General features: G+C 46.2%; 1 protein-coding gene across 2 annotated transcripts in view; it reads right to left on the reverse strand.

Moving 5' to 3' along the window:
• Window positions 1-2,329: 2,329 nt before the first annotated feature.
• UPRT (uracil phosphoribosyltransferase homolog) overlaps window positions 2,330-25,290 on the reverse strand; it is a 36,861-nt gene continuing 13,900 nt past the window's right edge. For both annotated transcript variants that reach the window (XM_001371944.5, XM_056808855.1), the window contains exons 2-7: window positions 13,350-13,392; window positions 9,248-9,317; window positions 6,633-6,695; window positions 4,160-4,321; window positions 3,461-3,559; window positions 2,330-2,799 (exon numbers count right to left, since the gene is read on the reverse strand). In XM_001371944.5, coding sequence (XP_001371981.2) covers window positions 2,693-2,799; window positions 3,461-3,559; window positions 4,160-4,321; window positions 6,633-6,695; window positions 9,248-9,317; window positions 13,350-13,392 — 544 coding nt within the window. In that variant the 3' untranslated portion in view covers window positions 2,330-2,692. The remainder of the gene's footprint in view (window positions 2,800-3,460; window positions 3,560-4,159; window positions 4,322-6,632; window positions 6,696-9,247; window positions 9,318-13,349; window positions 13,393-25,290) is intronic.

Here is a 25,290-nt window from a genome sequence, read left to right on the forward strand (position 1 = left end):
AGACATATAATCAGAAATGGAAAACTACAATCCCCTTCAATTAGTTTATCATTGATTAATATCGGGAAAGATAAAAATGTACTAGCTGAGCTTTGGGAGAAACATTTATATAATTGGTGGATGGAACTGAAAAATCATAATTTAGTAAGCACGGCCCATGATGCACTTCTTCTGATGGGGCTTACGGGTTAGCTTTTTCAGCTATAACAGCCACTCAAATCAGCTCCTGAAATAAAGTGGACTTAGGGCCAGACCTTCAAAACCCTGTGTCACAGTAATAAGCCAAGACTGTCCAGAATAATGAAGCCTCAATCCCACCCTTCTCACTGGAAATATCATCATTAATTATTTTAGTGAGGAAAAAAGGTTTTCTGCACCATTCACAAAGATTTTCCAAATATCACTTCATCTTTATCTCATCCTTTTTAAATTGCTGCTTTCTGTGTCAGATGTATAATGTTCATAATTACTACCACAGTAGCCCAGACATATAATTTATAAATGAGTAAATATCCACATATGGGGGTGGATGCTCAAAGATCTTTTACTGACACATATGGATGATCAAAAAGTGTGGATACCACTGCACTATGGATACAGAGGCCTAATTAGGGTCAGAGGGGAATGGGGGCACGTCTCATCCCCAAACGAGAGGTCGTCATTTCTTTGCCACACATTTTCCTATACATGTTCGATTCAAATAGAGAGAAAGCTGACACTGGGCATTCCCCTTTTCCCAGTACAACAAAGGACCAACAAGGAAGAACTAAGCCAAAGTCAAGCAGCACTGGCCTTGCTTGCTATTTAACCCTGGTGGTTCCCATCTTCCCCGAAACAGCGTAATGACTTATGGGAGGTCAGAACAAACCGAGGTCCTGAATGGGTTAAAGTCCATACCTGATAGGAACAAGTGACAGTTACTTCTGATAACTGATGTACATCTAGCACTTAGACATATCCTTATCCCTGCCCAAGGGACTCCCTGTGCAATATGAACAGGTGGTAGCCCCATTTTGTGGATGCACAAACTGAAGACACACAAAGATGAACAGATATACAACATAGGAAAGCAAGGCTTTGCACCAGGTCTTCCAACTCCAGATGCTGGCTTCTTGCCCCACCTCCCTTCTGCCTTCCTAAGACCACGAAAGGCAGCCTGGCCATAGAAAACTGCCATCAGAGACATTCCATATCATCGTCATAGTCCTGTTACCTTTCTGCTAAGTATGGCCCAGAGACAGTTTGGCGCCCAAAGGCCCTGGGTTCAAATAGAGGCTGGCTCTGCTGCTTTCTACCAAAGTGACTATGAGCAAGCTCCTTTCCCTCTCTGGGGCCATCTTGAAAATGAAAGTGACAAAGCAGAAGATGAGCAGCACTCCCTCCCGCTCTTGTCCGGCCAGCTCCAAAGCCCCTCTCTGCTTCTACTCTGCCCATCAGTTCCTCCCTCCCAGTCAGTCATCACCGACATTTCTCTCAGCAGCTCAGTTCTGTTTGAGATTAAGTCTTCCACTTCAGAAAAGCAGCAGGCCTCACCTCAGCCTGTGTTCCCACAAATCCTTAATGAGGCAAGCAACCAGCCAACCACCACTGTTAGAATTGGTTTTTTAATATCGATGTAAAATAGGGTACAGGTTTTTAAAAGCTGTTGACCAAGAAGCTTTTGTTTCAAAAATGATTCCTCTCCATTTTGGAAGCCAAAATAGCAACACCCTCAAATTATCAGGATTATACAAAGTGTGACCTTCTTTTGTCCCATTTGGGCACATCTACAATTGATAAAACTTGCCAAATGACTTTTCCAAATCATAGTCTTCCACTAAAAACCATCAATATGAAATCACATCATTTTAATTTACTTATTGGCCAGAAGATCAAACAAGAAACCATTCTGACTGCCCCAGCTCCTATCCCGCCCCTCTCACACCCAACCATCATTTCCTTTCTCTGGATTGCTGGTATTTAAGTGTACTTAGCCCTCCTATGTTGCCATTCTGACTTTCCTGGTGCGGTCAGTGGGGGTCACTGCTACAGTCCAGTTGCCAAAATGGCCCCCTTTTCCTTCCATGTACTGTTTGGGAAGTAAGCCACAAAGAAAATAATGGGCCAGCTGAAAAGTCAAGCACGCATTCTGGGGCCGACATCTTGAGTCTGCCAGCTGAGCAGGATGGGAAAGAAAGTGAGAAATTCAAGAGGCATTTAGTTTTGTTTATGAGTTATCAGAAAAGGCCAAAACTAGGAAAGGGGAGGATAGAGAAGGTGGAAAGTAGACTGGCAGACTCTCTCTCTCTCTCTCTCTCTCAAAACAAACAGAACACAATGCACTTCCCAGTGGGCCTTAGAGAACTGACTCTTTTTGGTTTTATTTGTAACTACAGGAAACCTCAGAGCAGGGAAGTTCAGAAAGTAGAGAATAAATTAATTCATTGAAGAGTCCAGTAATTTGCATAAGCATATTATTAAAATTCCCATCAATTCTAAGAGCCGAATGTGCCTCATTACTGCACTTGGTTCCAACAATAAAAAAATAACTAAATGAAATGAAAAGACTGCCAACATATTCCATTTGGACCAGAAAGAGAAATTCATTTAAACAGCCCCATCACTCCCCATTCCCCAACTGAAAACAGGACAACAAGAGGAAACTCAATACACTCTGATGACATAGTAAAGGGGAAACCAGTTTTTCTCAAACTTAATCTGTTCCAAAGTACTTCTGCCCAAAATGTGTTGGTGCGACAGGATGGACCTCTGTGGTTAAAATCGTGATTTCTGGGAACTCACGGATGATTGACGTGGCACCTGAGAAAAGGAAGGAGGAAAAGGAAAACCAGTAGTATACCAAGCCTGGGTGAGTTGGTTCATTTCAAGGGGAAGGTGGAGTAGTGGGATAGCAAAGAACAAGGCTAGGCAAGTTCTGGCAGGTCCTCCCCCAAGCTAAAGAGGCTTCCAGGTGTGGCCTAACAATGGATTAGCAGCCTAGGTCAAGTCTAGTGCAGTTCTTTTGCTTGGAGCCTCCCAAAGGGCACCCACAGAGGCCAAGGGGCAACAGAGGTGATAGCCATGCTAACAGAAGCACAGACATCCTGATGGGAGAGCCATCTGCACAGAGTTTTTTCTCCCAGTCCCCAGAGGCAGGTACTAGAAAGTAGGGTTCTCGCCAGTGGAACCTTAGAGAGGCTTCCAAGTAGTGGAGCCAGGATGGAACTCTTGGACTTCTGGCTACAAGTCCAGAGTCCTTTCCACAATATCCAGCTTAATCACGGGTTGCCGCAGAAGAATGTGGCTCTGCATTTCCAAGTGCTATTTGCTCTGGTGGCCAGAGAGCTATAGTTATCTTATGGATACTCGCTGGGGACAGACATAACAAGGAAGCACATAAAGCCAGGGCTTTCCATTTGTCCATTTCCCTATTCTGTGTCTCAATGGGAGTCTCAGCCATGTTTCCCAAGTCAGGACTTACCATGAGGAGTAGAAAAGAGACTGAGGACAATGATGACACTGGGTTGAACTCCATGTTCTACAAGGACTTTTATAGCCTCAATGACAGTATTTCCAGTGCCTGGAATCAAATGAAATCCAAGGCCATTAGAATCTGTTCACGGGCACCTAATTCCTCTTAAGGAGAGGGGCCTCTGCAGCTCCCTGATGTAGGCCATAGGCAAAACTCCACAGGAAGGGCCCCCTGTTCTTTAGCAACTCACTGTATAATTTCCAAATCTCACAGCCTAAGGCCTTCTTCAGAAGCCCGCTAGCCCATGTTGAGAGTGATGTGAGTCCCAGAATCCATGTAGAGCCCAGAAAAACTAGGAATCACAAAGATGGCCAGCAAGGAGAAATCTCTGAGAAAAAGCCCAGCCCCTCTGGCTGGCCTGGAGAACAGACCTACTGCAATACTCTACATTTCTTACACTTTGCCTCATCATATCACTTGCCTTGATGTGGCCATTTAAAAACAGAAAATCCTTTTAGAGCTAATGAAGTCTGACTACTGTATGTTCTGGTATCAGACAATCTGTTCCCGTGTGAATTGCCCAGACGCCTCGTGAGAATAGCAGGTGCTAGAACTGTGTTTGCCCAGCAGGGTGTTTGGCCTAGAATCAGGTACCAAAATAAGCCCTCCCTTGCCAAAGGTTCCAGAGCACAACGAACAAGCACTCACTTAGAATCGGATACATCAGCAAAACTTTCCTCCGGTAAATGTCCGGAGGGAACTTGGCGTAATAGACTTTGGCCCTCTGCGTCTCCTCATCACTCTGGATCAGAATCTTTCCAATGCGGATCGAGCGGCAGCAGTCCCGCAAACCCTGCTCCATGGCCTCCCCTGGGGGCAGAGACAGGAAAAACAAGATGAGACGGATCAAGGGCCACCCTGGGCTGTCATCTGGCATACAGAAGGTGGCAATGCCTCCTCTGCCGTTGTCTGAAGAGTTTCTCAGTGCCTTGCCCAAAGCAGAAGCTCATCCCATGGTCAGTCCAGCTCCAATAAGCTACAATCAGTATTGTGGCATCAGGAAAGCCACAGGTCAGGCTGTCTGGGGAAAGAGAAGAGCAAAGATATGTCCTTGGAACCCGTTGCCTATAGGTACAACCTATTAAAGCTAGCTGGGTCTTAGCCTGCTAGAAAAGAAAGAAGCGAGGCCTTGGGGTCCAAAGAGCCTGACTTCACCTCTCAGCTCTGACACCTTAGCTGTGGGAATCTGGCCGGGACACTTAGCTCGTGATGCCTCAGTTGCTGCAGCTCTAAGATGAAGGCACTAACCCTAGCCCTCACCAGGGGGTCATGAGGTTTTAGGATCAATCTCTTAGTTCTTGTGTCCAGTGCCACTGCATTTCTGGGCTGCCTTCTGTTGGCTCGTGATCTTTTGTGATACCGCTAACATTTTTTCTTCCCATTATTTTAAATAAGATGCTTAAATCACCAAAACCTGGCACTCCATCGACGTGACAGTGTCCTTTTCATTAAGGTTAAAAATGAAAGATTCCTGGGAAGGGAATGGGTATTAGACACCAAAGATGATTGGCTCTTAGAACACAATGACATAAAGACTGTCACTCGATGCCGCAATGAATTAATTTAGTGCTGAAGAGGATTTTCCAGCACACAGTGAATAAGAAGCATCTGGCTGTTTGGCTGGGGGTTTTGACGTTAGGTCCGGGGGGTTCGGGGCGGGCTGTGGAGTGGGACTGGGGAGAGAAAATCGGTTCCCACCAACAACCATTACCTCAGCCTGGGAGTCAGATGTCATTTTGGAATTCAAATCTTTTTAAGGGAAAAGGCTGTAATCACAAATCAGGGAGGCATGAAACAACCTGAAGACTGCTCACCGACTGAAACCTAGTCCCTGCCTGGGACAAGGCTCTTCGTGGCAGCCGCAGAACGCTTGTTGAATGAATAATGCCTGACAAGCCTACCTCTCATACCTTCACCAACTCGAAAGGGGCCGCCACAAGATTGTGCAGAGACTAGTCAATCCATAAACGGCCCCGTTACTTCCCAAGGCTACAGCTTATCTAAGGCAGCTCCTTAGAACCTAGGTGGGTCTGTTTGCTTGGGAAATTTTCAGGGTGAGCACAGACACCTCAGAAATCTGCAATCACTACAAATTGGGGCTTCCAATGGCCCAGACTTAAGAAAATGGTTGCACCATTGTTGACCATTTATAAGCACACCCCGAATCGCTCTAGAAACCTGGCTTGAACATGACAGGAGGGCATTAGGAGGCTCAGGTAATGGAACCATCACCGCACTGGAGGCCCAGGAACCGGAGGTCGATGACTACAACAATGATGATGATGATGACGACAACAACACAATGATAAAAACATGTGTCTGTGATCTCATTGGAGCCTTGTGTGATTGCTGCACCGCTCAGTGTCCTCTAGCCCCTCTTGGGGAAAGTTTACAAAACTCCAGCAACGCTCAGCTTTCTCCCTTCCCTTGGGCCTGCCTCAAGGAGTTCTACTGCTGTTGGAAGGCAGGAGGGCTCATGATCACAGTCCTGTGGACTAATGACAGGCACAGGACTTCACTGGGCAGCATGACCAAAGGCTGGTCCTGGGGAGGGAGCACTTACTTGCAGACATAAGCACAATATTGACAAACCCAGCGAGGGGAAAATACGGTTATGGCCATGAAAGAGCTTTTGCCTACATGGGCACGGAGCCGTTTCAGTGTTGAAGCCATCCAGTCTAGCCCTTGCCTACATGGGATTGTTCCCTATAATCAAACAAAGGAGCTCCGTTTTCTCCAGTCTGGTACTGAGTTCTGTAGGCTGCACCATCTCCCTCCATCACCGTCTCCATGCCATCACAGTCCACCACCCCCATCCCCACCCCAGCATCCTCCCATCCTCCCTTGCTCCTCTTTTAATGCAACCTCGCGCATGCAGACAGGCCCCTAGGGAAGAGACTGCCTCTAAAATTAGCCAAGCTCGGCAACATGCCGGCCAGGACTGCAGAGGCACCAGGAGAGGAGGAGAGCTAGGGCAGGCAGCGGAGAGGAAGAAGCTAGAGCTCAGGTAGGCTGCAATTAGGGCAGGCAAACAGGAACCCTGGGGCAAGGGGGTACAGGGGGAGGTAGAGAGGGCAAGGGGGCACAGGGGGAGGGGAAAACTGACCCACAGAAAACTCACCACTTCTCATTATGCTGACCCCACAATTTCCCTTCTCAAATTTCACTCCTTCATACTTGTATCCTGTTACAGAAGAAAAGAGGGAAAAAGAGAAAAAAAGGATTGTTCATTGTTGAAGCGGATACTTCTCTGAGAAGGCCCTCCTGGTGAGGGGCAAAGGGATGAGCAGCAGCATCCTCCAAACGTCACTTCCTCTCATTTGTTTTAGGGGGGAAGAGTGAGAAGTAAGAGAAGGCCGGACAGACAGGTGCCACATTGAAACCTCGTTTGCCATCCTAGGACCCCTCCAAGGCTTCCTCAGAGGGCCTGGCTGTCCTGGGCTGCCACTGTGCTCCAGGACGTCTCCATCTCAGTGGAAAGACCTTGGGAAGCTGTACCTCAGAAAGGCAAGTGGGTAACCTGGAGCATCCAAGTATTGAAGCCTGTTTATTATGACACTTTAGCCTCCACATGAGGCAATGAAAATGGGTTTTTAAGAGTAACATCTCAGAGACAACTGGGTAGCTCAGTGGATTGAGAGCCAGCCCTAGAGATGGGAGATTCTGGGTTCAAATGTGACCTCAGACTCTTCCCAGCTGTGTGACCCTGGGCAAGTCACTTAATTCCCATTGCCCAACCCTTACTGCTCTTCTGCCTTGGAGCCAATAAATAGTATTGATTCTAAGATGGAAGGTGTTCATCTCAGTTCTCCATAATAAATCTCTGGGGAGTTCATCAAACAAGGAGAGCATTTTTTTCTAATAGTAACACAGTTTGGCTACTGGAGTTGAAATCTGGAAGACCTGGGTTCAAATCCCACCTCCAGCTGTGTGAACAAGCCACAACTTCAGTGAGCCTCAGTTTTCTTAACTGTAAATGGGAATAATGACAATACCCATGGGACTGACTTCACAGATAATGATATCGTTAAAGGTTAAAGAATGCCTATAAGGAGCTTTGCAAACTTGAAGGCACTAAAGAAATGTCCATTGTTGACATTGTAACATGCAGAAAACGTCTCTTTTCTCCAAAGTGAGTTACATGGAGAGCCAATGAGCCTCGAACCCCAGCCCTCCTGATACACTGACTAGGAGCCGAGACGGCACCCAGTGTGAATGATGGCAGCAGTGTCACTGCTTTGCCTCCCCCAAACATGAACCCAACAGCTCAGTTCCAGAGTGGATAAAACAGTTGCTGAGTCCAAGTCAAACATTGGTCTCTCCTCCTGGATATTACTGTCTAGATTCTGAAAAGCACGCTATCATTCACAAGATATTTCCCTCACAACAGCCAGTATGAAGCCCATTTCACAGATGACAGAGATAAATATGAGAGCCTGCATTCTTAAAAAAACCCACGTCACTGTGTCTTAGTAACAACTTTAAGACAGGAGGTCAGGGGCTAAGGCAAACAGGGTTAAGTGACAAAGTGACTTGCCCAGGGTCACACAGCTAGGAAGTATATGAAGCTAGGTTCAAACTTAGGTCCTCCCAGTTGCAAGCCTGGCACTCTACTCTACTCCACTGTGCTACCTAGATGCCCTTGAGCTTCTAACCAGGTCTGCAGATGCCACTACAGTGTCCTTTCTGCTCAACCAAGCCATCTCTCCTGGGAACTCTTTCTGATTTTTTTACAGAGCATTCTGAACAAGACCTCATTGAAATGATCACAAGAACCCTGCCATGCAGTGAGCGGAAGGATTACAACTCTGCCTGGCAAGGACAGGGAGTGCCCCACAGAAACAAGGCTGGGAAGCCTCCCGAAAGGGTCCCAACAGCATCTCATTGATGTAGGACAACCACAGATGAGCACTATCTGTGTTCTATTGTATTTTTATTTGTTTTGTCCCATATTTCCCAATTACATTTTCATCTGCCTCGGCCGTGCCCAGGAACAATGTGGCTAGAGTGTTCCACAGCTCTGCCGCAGACCTCACAATAAATGGCCGACCCAGCATGAAAACCTCCGATTGCCAGGCCAGTGCCCAGCACTGCCTGCCACGCCTCCCAGCAAGTCTAAGATTAAGAATAATAGCCAGCATTTGTGCAGTGCTTTAAGGGGTACAAAGCCCTTTACTCATATGTGGGCTCTCAGGAGGGCGCATGCTGTGCCCAGCCTTCACAAGGTAAGCCAAGGGAAACCGCTTCCCAGAATTGCTGAGAACCTCAAATTATATGGGAGGGGGGCAGTGCACCTTTTCCAGGTCTCCCCATCTGCATTGTTTGGCTAATTATCATTTTTCCACCCAATGCCTCTGATTGAATGTACAGCCAGTCTCTCCCATTGACCGGCCAGTAGCTTCCCCACCAAGGTGAAGAAAACTGCGTGTAATTCTTAGCTGTGGTCCCCACGGGCATCGCTGGAGACAACACCTGCCTAGCAAAGGATATTTATTAACCTTTAACTTGGATCGACAAGCAAGCCATTAAGAAAAAGGCATGGCGCTAAATGTCTCGCAGAGTTCATTAAGACGCTAAAAAGACCAGCTCCATAGAGACGCTTCATTGTGCACATTGATTTCTTTCAGGCCGCTTCCTTTCCCGGCCCACCCCCGCCTCCCGGCCGCCCATCCTGGCACTCCGTTGTTTCTCCCCCAAACTTTCCAAGGGATGGATGGGAATCACTTCCCCACTCACCTGTTGGAGTGGTCACTGTGCACTCTTTATATGGCAGCTGATTCAGTCCTTCTTCCACAATAAGTCGGATCTGGAGAGCAAGAAAAAGGGGTTGAAGGGGTCGTTCATGAAGAGAATGACCAGCTGCCACATGCCAGCCTCTGGCCCTGTGGACGGAATGTCTGGCAGCACTTAGTACTAGACTATCCCAAATAACACCTGAGACTTTAGGGGTGGGAGGGGCACAGAAAGAGAGCCTTACACGGCGTCTTCTAAACTCAGAACCACTCCATGCCTCCCCTAGAAGCCCAGAACATTAGAGATGCAGACAGCCTCAGAGCGCCGCTCATTCCTTTCCAGCCCATCAAGCATTCTCATTTTACTGAGAAGGAGGTAAATGATTTGCCCATGCTTGTGCAGAGGCAAGATTTGAACCCAGGTCCTCTGGCCTCAACTGGTGATACACTGGGCTGCTTTTGACTAAGTGATCTTTATGCCAATTGTGACATTTCAGACAACAAATCTCTCTCTCTTGCTCTCTCTTTTCTCTCTCTCTCTCCTCTCTCTTCTCTTTTCTTTCCTTTCTCTCCTCTCTCCTCTTTCCTTTCTCTCCTCTCTCTTCTCTTTCCTTTCTCTCCTCTCTCTTCTCTTCCTCTCTTCTCTCTCTCTTCCTCTCTCTCTCTTCCTCTCCTCTCTCTCTTCCCTCTCTCTTCCTCTCTTCACTTTTTTCTTCTCTACTATCTTTCTCTTTCTCTTCTCTCTCCTTTCTGATTTCTCTGTTCTTTTTCTCCCTCTTCTTTCTCTCTTCCTCTTTCCTCTCTCTTCTCTTTCGCCTCTTTCCTCTTTTCTCTCTCCTTTTTCCTTTCTCCCTCTGTTCTCTCCTTTTCCTCTCTGCCTATCTCTCTCTGCATCTCCCTCTCTTTCTCTCCTTTTTCTTTCTCCCTCTATCCTCTCTCCTTTTCCTCTCTCTGTATCTCTCTTTCTCCCCTTTCCTCTCTCTTTTCTCTTTTTCTTTCTCCCTGTTCTCTCTCCTTTTCCTCTTTCCCTCTGTATCTGTCTTTCCCTCCCTCTCCATCTCTCTCTCCCCCTCTCTCTCTTTCTATCTCTTTTCTTTCTGTCTCTCTTGCTCTCCCTCCCCTCTCCTCCTTTCCTTTCTCTTTTCTCTCCTTTCCTTTTTCTTCTCCCTACTGTCTCTCTTTTCTCTCTCCTTTCTTTTTCTGTTTGCTCTGTTCTTTGTCTTTTTCCCTCTTCTTTCTCTCTCTTTCTCTCTCTTAAGTACAAAAAGGCAGTTCAAGTAAAGAGAGGAGCAAGGCAATTCTCCCACAACAGGCCTCCTGATGACTATTACAGGGGATGTGGAAGAAAAGCTAAGAAGAGCCTCAACAAAGGGGATCAGCTGCTACACGAAGGGACCTTCTGGCAAGCAGAGGCAGGCGGAGTCTGTAGCACTCATCTTCTACACTCATCTTCTACAATCAATATGACATTGCTGATTGAAAAGGAAAAACCAGAGACAAATCTGGGCTTGGGCTCCATTATCCCAACACAAGGAAGACTCTGCAGCCATTAAAAGGATCAATGGTAAGTGGGGCAGAGCCCTTTGTCAGCCCCAGCACTAGGCAGAGGACCCTGAACCCCCAGGATCTGCGTATGGCACTAACTCCAGCCACCACTTTCGAGGAAAATTTCGATTGCAGCTGAGCAAATTACAAAGCAAAGGCAGCATTCTTTTCTTTGGAAACCTCAGGGCTCTTTGCTGTTCTACCCACAGAACAGAGTGCCTCTTGAGCCCATCTCTTCCCTCCTCCTACCTTGGCCTGACCCAAACAAACCACAGAGTCCCCTGGTCAGATCTGAGCCTGCTGAGTCAAGAGGGCAGTGACTAGGATGTAACCAGGTGGGTGGCCAGCGAGGGCCCAGGAGCTCTTGCTAGCAGGGGCTCTCACGGATTGGGGAGCTACCTGATTTCATTCCTCAGTACTAGGAAGGTGGATCCGCTTCCGATGACCAGAAGCTTCAGATGGAAGCACCCAAAGGCCGTATCCTGAGTCATTCATCCCCCCCAAGCCCTTCCCTCCAGTCACTGTGCCCCAGGGCCCCACCTCCCAGCTAAGACAGAATGCCTTTCCCTGAAGCTATTTCCTGATGAGGGTGGCCTGGGCTTTATGGGGGAAGCGACTTAAAGAAAGAAAATGAAAAGCAAGTGAGGGAGAGGAGCCCTGTTCTCCTTTAGGGAGCCCCTGGCTCCTTCTCCAGCCTCTCTCACACACAGCATCCCAAGCCGAGGCCCTCAAAGTGGCACAAGGCACAAAAAGGAAGGTGGCTGAGCTGATTTCTGGTACCATGGAGAAGCTCTTGACCTCGGCTGCTATCAGTGAAGCTTGTTAAAGCCCCCAGAGGCCCAAGCCATTTTCACCTTTAAGTCTGGGATAATCTAGACCTCTTATACATCAGTCTACACCATCATTTCACACATGAGGAAACTGAGGCCCACAGAGTGAACTGCAAGAGTCACACAGTAAGTAGTAGTGAGGATTTCAAGTCAGATCCTTTGATTCCAAACGCAGCATATTAAAGTTGACCATGCTCTTTGGGCTTTGAGGAAAACTCAAGCAGAGTCACTAACACCTCAAGAGAGGACAGGTCCTATGGTTTTTGTTGTTTTTTCTAACCCCTCACCTTCTATCTTAGAATTAATACTAAGTATTGGCTCCAAGGCAGAAGAGTGGTAAGGGCTAGGCAATGGGGGCCAAGTGACTTGCCCAGGGTCACACAGCTGGGAAGTGTCTGAGGCCAGATTTGAACCCAGGACCTCCCGTCTCTAGGACAGGCTATCAATCCACTGGATCACCCAGCTGGCCCTGGTTCTATGGTTTTTTAAAACAAAGTTAGTTTTCTTCCATTATTAGGCCACAACTGAAAGGCTGAAATAGACCATGTTTCTGCTTTTCTTAATCCAACATGGTCATCCTGGAGTCCATCAAGATTCAGCCAGAACCATCTTTCTCGGAAGCCCCTGCCCCCACATCCCTCCGGAGAGCAGGGACTGTTTCCTCTGGGCCTTTCTTGGTAGGCCCCATACTTAGCACCTAATAAATACTCCTGGATTGATTGCCTGGGCCTTTCAAGGATGTAATTGGAAGCAGTGAAAAAGCGTTGTTTTTCTCCATCTAACAGGAATGTATAACTTCAAATCTGGCCACGTGAAGGGTAGTTGGGGCAAAATGCTTGACTATGAAGCCAAATTACTACTGTCTAACACCTCTGCTCCTCCACATGAGGTCAAGGTTCTTGGGCTGGGCCAGGTTTTGGAAGTAAAACCACTGAGGAGAAACAATTCCCTGTTCTAAGGATGGCAGCAGGCTAGCATATCAACTTCCTATAATGTCTCCCTGAGAAAAACAAGTGATAGAAGTAGACAGTATTAAAACCGTTTCTCCCCCATGATCCAACCCCCACCCTTCTCTTTTTTGGTGTTGTCCCTTACCTTCCAGCTTAGAGCCAATACTGTGTAGTGGTTCTAAGGCAGAAGAGTGGTAAAGGCTAGGCAATGAGGGTCAAGGGACTTGCCCAGGGTCACACAGCTGGGAAGTGTCTGAGGCCACATTTGAACCTAGGACCTCCCATCTCTAGGCCTGGCTCTCTATCCACTGAGCCACCCAGCTGCCTCCCATTCCCTCTTTCTCTTTTAACAAAGTCTTAGTCTTTCAGTGCTGCCTATCCTAGATCCTCCTTTTAATTCTCACATATATGATACGTGTTGCCCTGAGGTCTAAGGTTTCCCTGGCATTTGAGGAAGCAGCTAACTCAGCCTCATTGTACAGAGGCATCCTGAGGTTCAAAGAGGGGAAGGGGTTTGCCTCAGGCCTCACAGACAGTGAGCAGGAAGGCCAAGGCTGGAAGCCATGTCGACCTGAGGACCAACAGGTCCTCAGTGCTGCAGGAAATAAGTTCATACTAAGGACTCTGGGGCATGAGGGTGTTAAAGACAACCTTTACTCCAACCACAGAAGCTCATCATGCTGCCAACGGGGTAGCAGTCCCTCCTCTTTCCCCTTGGGGAGCACTTGGCACGCATCACTGAGTCACAACAATAAAATGGAAGAGAGTACCCTCGACCTACCAAACGGTCCGCAGAAAACATGAAGTCCCCTCGACTGGCTGTCCTACAAGAAAGGAGTACAATTTTGGTCAAAATGATAACTTTATGGCACAATATTCATTTGTACATATTGTAATAACACTAATTGCAACACCTGTTCTCTCTCCTGCTCGCTCGCTCGCTCTCTCTCCTCTACACACGCACACACACATACACACACAGAGCTGAAATCTCCTATGTGCAATGTCCAGATGTTTACCAGAAACCAGGGAAACCATTTTTCCTGAATAAATGGCACTGAAAAGGTTTGTCCAGCATGCCTGGAGCAATCAGGAATCCAAGTCCCCGTACCTTGGTAGAAAGGCTGCCCAAGATCAAGGGCAGCACTAAATCTATACAGAACACAAATGGTCAAGAAAATTGCCCAAATAAAGTCTGAATTTCCCCCCATCCTTTTTCTCTACTAAAAGCCTATATGCCAAGAGATAAATAAGCCCTTTTTTGCCCATACCTTTCAATAGCTTTTAGCTCAAAAGCCAAGCTCCTTTTCTTAAGCTAATGAGTGCCCTTTGTGCCTTTCTACAAAACCAAGCCCTCCATTTCATGAGACGTTCTATTCTTGCTTTGCCTCTCTCTCCCTAAGCATCCATCCTTTCTTATCCTACAATGCCTACCCAGGATGAAACTGAGGCTGGTGTTCCACTGTTTAGACCAGAGCTCCATCTCGGGCAGTCCCCCAACCCCAAACGAAATGCAGTGTTATTGCCTGCCATGAACTAAAACTCGCTCTTGTTATCTGTGGCCAAATCCCCCCTCCCACCACCACCACCCAACTGGCTTCTCTCATAAAAACAACCATGCCGTGAATGACAGTTGGAATTGATTTACATTCTGGGTCTTTAGAAGCCCCCATCCACTCCGTCCAGAGAAGTCCCAAAATATACAGGCTGAGAACTCCTATAGGACATATGTCAAAGCACACATTACTTGGGCACACCATTTATCTCCTCCCGGCTGTGGAAACCACATTTGCTTCCCCTCACTGGGAGAAGCCAGGAAACACAGCACATTCATACAAAGCCCCTGCGGGGTCCACTATAGAGATTGGTCAAATTCATCTGGCCCCAGGATACTCTAGGACTGGACATAGATCATGCACCTCAGAGGTGCTGGCCTAGGGAGGAGGAGCAGGATTGATCACTTCCACAGAAAAGTCCTGGATATTTTGAAGAAAATTAGAGGAATTACAGAACCCGATAAAATCTCAGAAGCCATCTCATTTATCTCCAGCCTGGACAAGAATTCAATTTATAAAATACCCAACAAGTGGCATGTATTAAGGAGAGAGAGAGAAACAAAGAAAGAAAGATGGGAAGGAAGGAAGGAGGAAGAGAGAGAGAGAAAGAAAGAAAGAGAGAGGAAGAGAGAGGAAGAGAGAGGAAGAGAGAGGAAGAGAGAGGAAGAGAGAGGAAGAGAGAGGAAGAGAGAGGAAGAGAGAGGAAGAGAGAGGAAGAGAGAGGAAGAGAGAGGAAGAGAGAGGAAGGAAGGAAGGAAGGAAGGAAGGAAGGAAGGAAGGAAGGAAGGAAGGAAGGAAGGAAGGAAGGAAGGAAGGAAGGAAGGAAAGAAAATGGGTTTCATGTAATAGGCATTTTTTAGATCCAACTCCTGTCTTTTTTTCTCCATTTGAGCTCTCTTCTGATGCCTCATCAGAGTGTGGAGGTGAACCTGGATTCTCCAAGCCGAAGCCTGTGGATGCCAAGCTCCTCTGGCAGGTCTGACATGCTGGAAACACCCAGGCTGGATATAAAGAGGCAGATGCTGGGTCACCAAGGGAGGCCTTTTCCAGGCTCCGGTAAGCCTTGGGGGGGGTGTTTGCATTGGGAAGAGTACCCAAGTAAAAGGCTGATTTCTTATTTCCTATTTTTTGAAGAAGAAATAGCATAAGCAGGAAAATTTCTCCCTAATCTCCCAGATACGTTGAGCAAAACTGTTTGAGAAAGTCCCCTCCAAGATCGCCTATGAAAGAACAATCAATCCCCAAGAATATGGGCCATCTATTCACAATAAAAGTACAGTTTCTCACCCTAGGGGGCTCAGCTCACCCGCACACACGGTTAGCCCATGAATCAGGGCCTGTGTCGTCAAGGCCCGACTTTCAGCAGCCACACTCTAACCTCGCTACCTTTCATTTCTCTAATGTGGCCCTCCGACATTGCTGTCAAGGAAGTAAAGGGCAGCAGAATATGATATTCCTCGGGTAGTTCCCTCACTTAATTTGCTGGGCCCCAGACTAGCTTTTCCAGAAGAATCCTCGCTCGCTCACAAACAGAGCCCTGAGTAGACAATAGAGTTGTTTCGGTTTGTTTGTTTTAAATAAAAATTGTCTAGACTTTTCGTAAAGAAATGCCCAATTCCTGCAGGTGACTATGCCGTCGTAATAGCTATTTAAATATCTTTCCTCCTCCTCACTCTGCCGAGTGACCCCCAAACTGGCAAACCTTTTGTTTTGAAATTGGACATGAAATACAAGGCCTGAAGTAGCAGCAGCTCCATTGAGCCTGAGTGAAACAAACCCTTTTCTTTCCATCCCCCCAGTAAAAACAACCCATTCTCCCCCCACAGCCCCCCCAAAAACCCGGGGCCGGCCCCATTGTGGGAGCAGAACGCACACAGCTTGGGCCAGTCCTGCTGTCTTTCTGTCCCTGACAGGCCGCCAAATAGGCATATTTGCACTGTAGCAAGTCGGCATTACTTCAAATAATCACTAGTAATTTGAGTAATTACTAGCCTATCCCCTGCTGCTCTCCAGACTTCAAATCTATGCTCTTCACTTTCAATCAATTTAGAAATTAACATATAGCTAGGATACAAGATGATTACAGTTTTTAAGACCCACAATAACATCCAATGCCTGTATTCAAATCCATAACACTGCCGCTCCCGGCCCAAACTTCATAAACACACAGATCGATCAACAAGTCTTTATTGAATGGCTGCTGGCCTCTTCTCCCAGACCTCGACCTCCCAGAAGGCTGGGCGAGCCCAGATCGGCCTTGGCTGGGTCCTCCCCAGCCAGACAGACTGAGGGATGGACTCCTCAGCCTCAGGTGACAGAGTCAAGCCCTGTCATCCCTGAGCCAAGCCAGGAGAGGTTAATCGCAAGAAGAAAGGCCGACGGGTGAGGAATTCTTTGGCCACGGCAACGCGTGAAACCATTTACAAAGGCATGAAGAGGCTGCTCTGTGTGGCCGATGCAGATGAAATCACGAATCTTTTGAAATCCTGAGGCAGCTGCAGCGGGGCGGCCTACTTCAAACAGTCCTCACTAGCCTATCCCCTGCTGCTTTCCAGATCAGCTCCGTTTCAGTTTAAATCAATTTAGGAATTCAAATATAGATAGAAGACAATAAGTTGATTACATTTTTTTAAATCCACAGTCACCTTCAGTGCCTACATTTACATTCATAGCACTGCTGATAAGACTGCTATTCTGTCAAAGCGACTGGAGCCCAATATTTGTCCGACTAATCAATCAACAAATGTTTACCTTCTATTTGCCCAGTTCGGAGCTTGGCTGGGGTATGGATCTTCTGTTAATGGAGATGCTTTTATGAAAACTAACCCTAGGCCTCATTAGCCACAGAACCTTGGAGGAAAAGCTTAACTCGATTCCTTTTTGCTTTGGAATCACTAAACTGCATTTCTCCTACTGGGAATAAAGCTTTGAAAAGACATTTTAATCATCTTCTATTTGAAAGGCAACCCAGAGAAGATCCAGTGCAAAGCAAGATATACCCCCAGAATGCTCAAACCCATTTCAATATCGCCTAATATTTAAACAGACAAGAACATCCAGACACTCATAATTCATAGCATGGAAATCAAATTAAACTTTAAGCCGAGTGCCCTTTCAATTGTACATCCTGATTGATGAAGGCACAGCAGCCACACTGAAAATACTCCGTTCGCCTCTAATTCCCGGAGCCCCACATGCAGGCGGGCACGAGTGAAACGGCAAAGGCAGCCATTTGGAGAGCCAGGCGCATCACATTTCTGTGGCTATGCCGGAGCCTCAGCACTAACCCGATGGCAGGTTTGGGGCTCCCTGGGGTGATTAAACTGGCCTCTCTCCTTCTCCAAAAAGGAACCCTGTCTAAACATTCAAAACTCTGAAGAAAGCAAAGCCCCAAAGGTGTCCAGACCCCTCCAGCTGTGGGTTTGTTCTAAAACCGATGCACCTTTAAGAGAAACTCCCGAGAGCTAAAACACAGGAGAACCACTGCAGTCTTGAAATACCAGAGCAAATAAAAACGGCAAAATAATAACAGCAACCTTCCCTTCCAAAGCATTTCCTCAGACCCCATAGAACAGATTGTCAGGAGACTTGGGGTTGGAATTAATTGATTTTATTAAAAAGAATTGGCATTTTTAAGTTTCCTTCTTGAAAATAATATGAAATCGCTTCATACATGCAATGGGTATCATAATTCTTGCCTTCTCATCACATGGACGAGGGATGCAAAGAGGGAGAGAATTTGGAACTGCAAAGATTTTCAATTAAAAAAAAGAATAGGAAAAAGTTGAGTAAAACTTTTCAGATAACAGCCAAATTTTCTCTGCTAAATTACAACTGGCCAGGGACCACTTTAGGGTCCCAATCTTAAGGACTCCCAGGGGGCCCCCTATTGGTTTGGAAGGTGAAAGAGAAGTCCAAAACCAAAAATTATTGATGCTCAGAGTGTGCACAGAAAATCCCATTTAGCAAAATAATAGTCCATTTCTGCTCCCGTGTGGACTCATGTCTCCAGAGATAACACGCTTGAGTATATGGATTTACATATGAAATGAGGGCTCAGAGCCCTTCATTACTAATCCAGAAAAGGGACAAGAGAATCATCGGAGACCACTGTTTCAGCAAGAGTTCTCTACTCTGAAAAATGAGGTGGCAGGAGCTAGATGATCCCAAAGGTCCCTCCGTGTTGGAGTTTGGACATCCAGTATGTCCACTGTATAGTTGAGGCTCCCCATTTTACAAATTGTGCCACAACTGGAAAAAAACAGATGTCACAATTTTCCAAAAAGAGACTAGAACAACTGAGTCTGAACTCTAGGCCAAGGAGCCCAAATTCCATTTCTGGCCAACTCTAGAACATGTTGATGGAAGTGTCATAGACCTAGCTTCCCTAGAGTTTTTAAATTTTGATTTTTAAAATCTAGATTTTAGCAGAATATTTGATAAAGTATTTCATATGATTCTTTTAGAGAAGATAGAGATGTGAATAAGAAAAGAAGCCAATGAGATATATTCAACAAAGAATAGCTATTAATGATCCCATGTCACCTTAGCAGGAAGTCTCCAGGGGAGTGCCTCCAGAATCTCTGCTTGGCCCTGGGCTAACATTTCTTTCAGTGGCTTAGATAAAGGCAGAGATATCTACAGCTAGCTAGCATAAAGCTGGAAGTGGTCACTAACCACTGGATGGCACAGTCAGAAGGCCAAAAAGACTCTGCGGGACTTGATTATTGGGAAGAATCAAATAAGCTGAATCTTATAAGGGATAAAAAGGTTCCAAAGAAAAATCAGCTTCCCAAGTCAAAGACAAGAAAAGCCTCAGTAAATGGGAGACCATGTGAAAAATATCTAGAAGTTTTAGTGGGCCACAAGCTCAAGAAAAGGCAACTGTGCAATATGGCAACCAACAATGCTGATGGTTGTCTTAGGTTAGATTGACAATCAGTCAAAAAGCATTTATTAAGTATTTACCGTATACCAAGCACAGTGCTAGGTTCTGGAGGTGAAAATACTGGTAAAACAAACCCTACTTGAAAAGACCTTACATTAGAGTAGAGGAGACAAGAAGGACACATGTAAGGACACAGAATAAATACAAATGGCTCCAAGGCCATTGGGAAGAGAGGGTGCTAGTAAATGGAAATAACAGGAAAGACTTCCAGCAGAAGGTAGTGCTTGAGCTACACTTTGAAATGGTAGAGCCAAGAACCTGGAGTCAGGTTCAAGTTCAAATCCTGCCACAGACATTTACTAGCTGTGCAAACCTAGGCAAGTCACTAAGGCTGCCTGCCTCAGTTTCTCCATCTCTAAAATAGAGCTAATAATAACAGCACCTACATCACAGGGTTGCTGTGAGGACCAAAAGAGGTAATATATGAAAAGCATTTTGCAAAACCTTAAAGCACCATAAATTCTAGCTATCATCATCATCATCATCATTACTTAGTGGGAAGGGGAGAAGGAAAGGGAACAAGCATTTATTAAATGCCTACTGTGTGCCAAATACTGTGTTAAGCACTTTACAAATATCTCATTTGATTTAATATTTATTTAACATTAATATGTAATTCTATAAAATGAAGATGAGAAGGGAGTACATTCTGAGTAGGAGGAATGGCCCAGAGATATAACGCATAGAGATACAAGATGGGGTATCATATGTGGGGAGCCAAGAGAAAGCCCGTTTGGCTGGATTATCTGATGCTAGGGAGCAGGGAGGGAGCTATGTCCAGTGAGGCTAGGAAGTTAACTTGGGGCCAAGTTGTAAAAGGCTTAAAAAGATATTGATCCTAAAGGCAAGAGGGAGCAACTGGGACTTACTGAACGCGGGAGTCAAATGGTTAGATCTTTACGTAAGGCAAAACGACTTTGGCAGAAGTGTGCAGGATGGACTGGGGTGATGAGATTTGAATCAGAAAAGCCAGTTAGGAGACTGTTGTAATACCTTGGGTGAGAGGCAATGAAGGCCTGGACTAGGGCACACGTGTGAGCAGAGACAATGGGTCAGATGGCAGGGATGTGAAGACCAAAACATGGAGAGGAAAGTGAGAAGTGAAGGATCAAACTAAGATTATGAACCTGAAAGACCAGTAAGATGGTGATTCCTTCAACAGAAATAGAGACGTGTGGAAGAGGAGAAGATTTGGAGAGAAAGAGCGACAGCTTCTGTTTTGGACATTTGGGTCTCGAGATCTCTCTTAGAACATCTGATAGGGACCCCTCAGGAGGTGTAACTGAAGCTAGAGGGAGACACCAGAACTGTTCAGATGGATCTGGGGAGTCATCTACATAGAGGTGATGGCTAAACCTAAGGGAGGTGAGAAGGTCACTCAGAGGGATAGGAGAGAGAAGAGGAAGAGGAGAAGGAGGAATACACATAGGGTGGGGTTGATGGGGAGAGCCTGAGAAGGAGAGGTCAGACAGGTAGGAGATCCAGGAGAAAGCAGTGTCCCAAAAACCCAGAGAGGAAACAGTGTCTAGGAGGAGATGATGGGTAGCAATGTTAAATGCAGCAGAGAAATCGAGAAAGATGAAGACCAAAAAAGACCATTGGATCTGGCAAGTAAACATCACTGGGAACTTTGAAAGGGCAATATTGAGCAACTGATGAAGTCTGGAGCCAGACTGCAAAGGCCTAAGAAGGGAGTGAGAGGACAGGAAATTTTGTAGACAGACAGAGGGGCACAGTCCTGCTCTACACTGCTCTGATCAGCCCCCATCTGGATGTGCTGCTAGGAAGGTCAGTGAGAAGCTCCAGAGTCCCAGGGGAGCCAAGATGGTGAAGCAAACCTTGAGTTCATCCCACATAAGAATGGGGAGAGGAAACCAGGCACGTCTAGTCAAGAAAAGACTGGGAAGAATCTGACAGCTGCCTCCAAGGGCATAGTGTGGCCCCACAAGGCAAGGCTAGGAACCACAAGGAGACAAACTGAGGCTAACTACCAGGGCTAGACCAAAGTAGGAAGAGCTGCCTCAGGATGGGGCAGAGCCTTGAAACTTGAGGGCTTCAAGTGCCAAGATTCATTTTCAGGTACAAGTTAAAGTAGGTTGCCACTAAGGTCCCTTTGAACTCTGATCTACTGACATCAGTCCAACATGGTAGCACAGCCAACAAAACCATGTGTGGAGGGGCAGTTAGGAAGCTATGGCAATGGTTCAGCTGGGTAGCAGTGAGGGCCTGGACTAGGGAGAGGGCAGGAGAAAGAGGCTAGATGAGGACAAAAATCAACAGGACTTAAAACAGATTGTCGAGGAATGACAAGAAAATTTGAAACTAAAAGGGACCTTCGAGGCCAGCTAGTTCAGCCTCCTCATTTTACCCAGGAGGAAACTAAGGCCCAGAGAGGAAAAAGAACTTGCTCAAGGTCACATGGGTAATTAAGTGCAAAATCCAGGGCTCTTTCCATTTTTCTACACTGCCTCCCATGGCCCCGTGTAACTTACTCAAAACTTTTTTTCTAAGATGTTTTTTGTGCAGCTTTCATACCATGGGGAGAAAGGGAGGCCAGGAAGAATGGCTAGAAGGAATTTAAGAAAAAGCTGAAGTCTCTTCAAAGGCTGAGAAGTACCATGATTGGCATCTGAAAAATCAGGAGGCTTATTCACCATATTTTCAAATGCCTGACTGATGGGCCACTGTAGGAATTTGGAGTGAAGTAGGAAGTAGGATAAATTTAGAGCAGGTCAGAACTGGAGAGCCCATCGAGTCTAACCCTCATTTTGCAAGAAGTATGTAAAGCAGGCTGGAAACCCCATGTCCAAGGCCACTGCCCTAACCACTGCAATGGATGGTCCTTTCCGCCTTTAGCCCTGTATTCCTCTGATTACTAATAGGCATACGGGCCGGCCCTGGGATTTCACTGGAAAGGAAGGAAACTCCAAAGTGATGAAACTACCACCAGGGCAAGTTGGCAACCTGCCTACAACTTAAGTCTCAGTTACTTGAACTACTGAAAAGTAGCTCAAGAGGCTTGCCAAGGGTCACACAGGCATTAGAGATCACAAACAGAACTTGAACTCAGGTCTTCTCCTGGCTCTGATACTAGCTCTCTATACATTATGCCATGCTGCCTCTCATATTAATTAGGTTAATAATCACAACTGATTCAAATGCTTTAATATATAGTGCATATATGTATATATTATATATATATATATATATTTTTTTTTTTTAAACCCTCACCTTCCGTCTTAGAATCAATACTGTGTATTGACTCCAAGGCAGAAGAGTGGTAAGGGCTAGGCAATGGGGGTCAAGGGACTTGCCCAGGGTGACACAGCTGGGAAGTGTCTGAGGCCAAATTTGAACCCAGGACCTCCCATCTCTGGGCCTGGCTCTCAATCCACTGAGCCACCCAGCTGCCCTTGCATTAATATATTTGTAAAGGACTATGGCTACTATCTCATTTGATCATCAAAATAAACCTGTGAGCTGAGGAAAGGCCAGAGAGGAGAAGTGACTTGCCTGGAGTCACTCAGCTAGTCATGTCAGAGTTAGGGTTTGATCTCTCTGGACTTTTTCCTGGGCTACTCCCCTCAATCCCTCTGTAATAAACAGAATAATGTAGCTAGTAAACCTATGGCAGTCATTCTGCTAAAAGGTGACTCTTAACTTAGCAGGCAATATGAATGAATCTGAAAAGGGTTTGGAGGAAGCTAAGAATGTGGCCACAGTATTGATCTGTTTTGCTAGACTGGGCTCCAATTTGGGGGGGGGGGCACCGTCATTAGAAAGGGATTGTTACATAAACAAAGAAAATAGCATCAATAAAACACTGGAAAAAAAAAAGAAAGGGAGGTCTCTGAATGGCAGTGCCAGAAATGGCTACCAAGAGAAGCTGCAGTATTAGATTTATAATTATTTTTTAACCCCTTACCTTCTGTCTTAGAATCAATACTGAGTGGTAAGGGGGCTAGGCAGTGGGGGTTAAGTGTCTTGCTCAGGGTCACACAGCTGGGAAGTGTCTGAGGTCAAATTTGAACCCAGGACCTCCCATCTCTAGGCCTGGCTCTCAATCCACTGAGCTACCCAGCTGCCCCCTCATCTTATAATTATTATCCTTATTAGGAGATGGATTTTAGGGGGCCGCCGCTGCTGCTGCTGCTGCTGCCGCCGCCGCCACCGCCACCACCAACACCACCCCCCCCCCCCCGAAGTCAATTGATAGACAAACATTTATTAGGCAAAAATACATTTCCTGCCCTCAAGGAACTTGCATCCTGATGAGGGAATCATGCAGACATTAAAACTGCAAGATGGCAGACCCTACGCCTTCCAGGAAAGAGATCTCGTGTCCCTGTTGGTCCCTACTAGCTCTCTCAAAGTTCAGACGTTGAGTTATATCCCTTTCCACTTTTCCTTAAAAATAAAAAGAAATCTACTGAGAGGAAAGGATCCTCTGCTTGGGCTAATTCCTTCAACCAATATTTACTGAGCTGCCTGTTCTGTTCAGCAGATTATGGCGGGGGCTGGGAGAATCATAGGATCACAGATCTAACACCAAAGGGAACCTCAGAGACTGTCTACTCCAACTCCCTCATTTAATAGAGAAAGAAACTAGGGCCCAGGGCCGGAACCCCGAATGACTTGCAGGTAGCATCACAGGTGGGACTGGAACCCAGCTCCCCCTACTCCAACCTCAACATCCTGGGAAGGGCAGTAAAATCAAGAGATAGTTGTGGAGCTGAAATTTCCATCAGTCTTTACAGGAACAACCTGAAGTGATCTGAGAAGTGGGGGAGGAAGGAAGGAAGAAGTCTAGCTGCAGCTGGCCCTGTGGGAGCATCTTAATGGTCTTGTTCCACCTAGGGACACGACTGGCACACATGGTGAATGTGCCCTAGGCATGTTCTGTGCCAGGGCCAAATGAAGCATTAGTGATTCCTCTCAGGTGTAGGATGATCTGCAAATAATATCTAAGCAATGAAGAGGACACATTAAGCTATGGCAAGCTAAAATGTTCCTTTGTGGAAACTGATTAAAGAGATGATGAAATCAAGGCCTGAAGAGAGTGAATTAAATCAAATTGATTTAAATCAAGTCTGCACAGGCAATATCTACACTGGACTATGCTTATAAAACCTGTATGGCATCAAAGAGATCTCAGTAGTTCTACGAGCTGGCCAAGCTCCTTCTAAGTCCAACTCAGTCATGGCTTAAGATTCCAAAGGTGAAGGGGCAGCTGAGTGGCTCAGTGGATAGAGAGCCAGGCCCAGAGACAGGAGGTCCTAGATTCAAATCTGGCCTCAGATGCTTCCCAGCTGTGTGACCCTGGGCAAGTCACTTGACCCCCATTGCCTAGCTCCTTGTTGCTCTTCTGCCTTGGAACCAATACACAGTATTGATTCTAAGACAGAAGGTGAAGGTTTTTTAAAAAAGATTCCAAAGGTGAACACCAGATGAGGAGAACTTTGTGGTTCTGGACCTGGCCTAGGGTCAGATCACTGTCCATCTGAAATATCTCTGGTGAAATGCTCCAGGAATCTCATACTGTATAATGTAGGATCAGAACAGCAAAGCACCCTGGTCAAGTTCCCAGATGACAGAGCTGGAAGTGAAGGAGAGTCCCCACAAAGGATGCCAAAGCCAGGATTCTTGACAACCTTGGGTCCTGGTCTAAATAGTATTACATTTATCCCTATAAAATTTCCAGTCTTACACTGGAGTTTTTCAACTAATTTTGATTTGACCTTCGTGAAGATACATCTTCTTTCCCTTCTACTTGCCTCAAAAGAAAGAAAGAAAGGAAGGAAGGAAGGAAGGAAGGAAGGAAGGAAGGAAGGAAGGAAGGAAGGAAGGAAGGAAGGAAGGAAGGAAGGAAGGAAGGAAGGAAGGAAGGAAGGAAGGAAGGAAGGAAGGAAGGAAGGAAGGAAGGAAGGAAGGAAGGAAGGAAGGAAGGAAGGAAGGAAGGAAGGAAGGAAGGAAGGAAGGAAGGAAGGAAGGAAGGAAGGAAGGAAGGAAGGAAGGAAGGAAGGAAGGAAGGAAGGAAGGAAGGAAGGAAGGAAGGAAGGAAGGAAGGAAGGAAGGAAGAAAGAGAAAGAAAGCCAAACAAAAGCCCTGCTAAAACTTTGCATTTAAGTTCAAAAAATTCTTTGCTTCCTTCTTCCTCCACTTCTCAGCTTAGAAGTTTGTCCCTGTGAAGACTGATGGGAAAATTCTGCTGTGTCACA

The sequence above is a fragment of the Monodelphis domestica genome, chromosome X (assembly GCF_027887165.1).
Source record: "Monodelphis domestica isolate mMonDom1 chromosome X, mMonDom1.pri, whole genome shotgun sequence".
Taxonomy (NCBI): Eukaryota; Metazoa; Chordata; class Mammalia; order Didelphimorphia; family Didelphidae; genus Monodelphis; species Monodelphis domestica.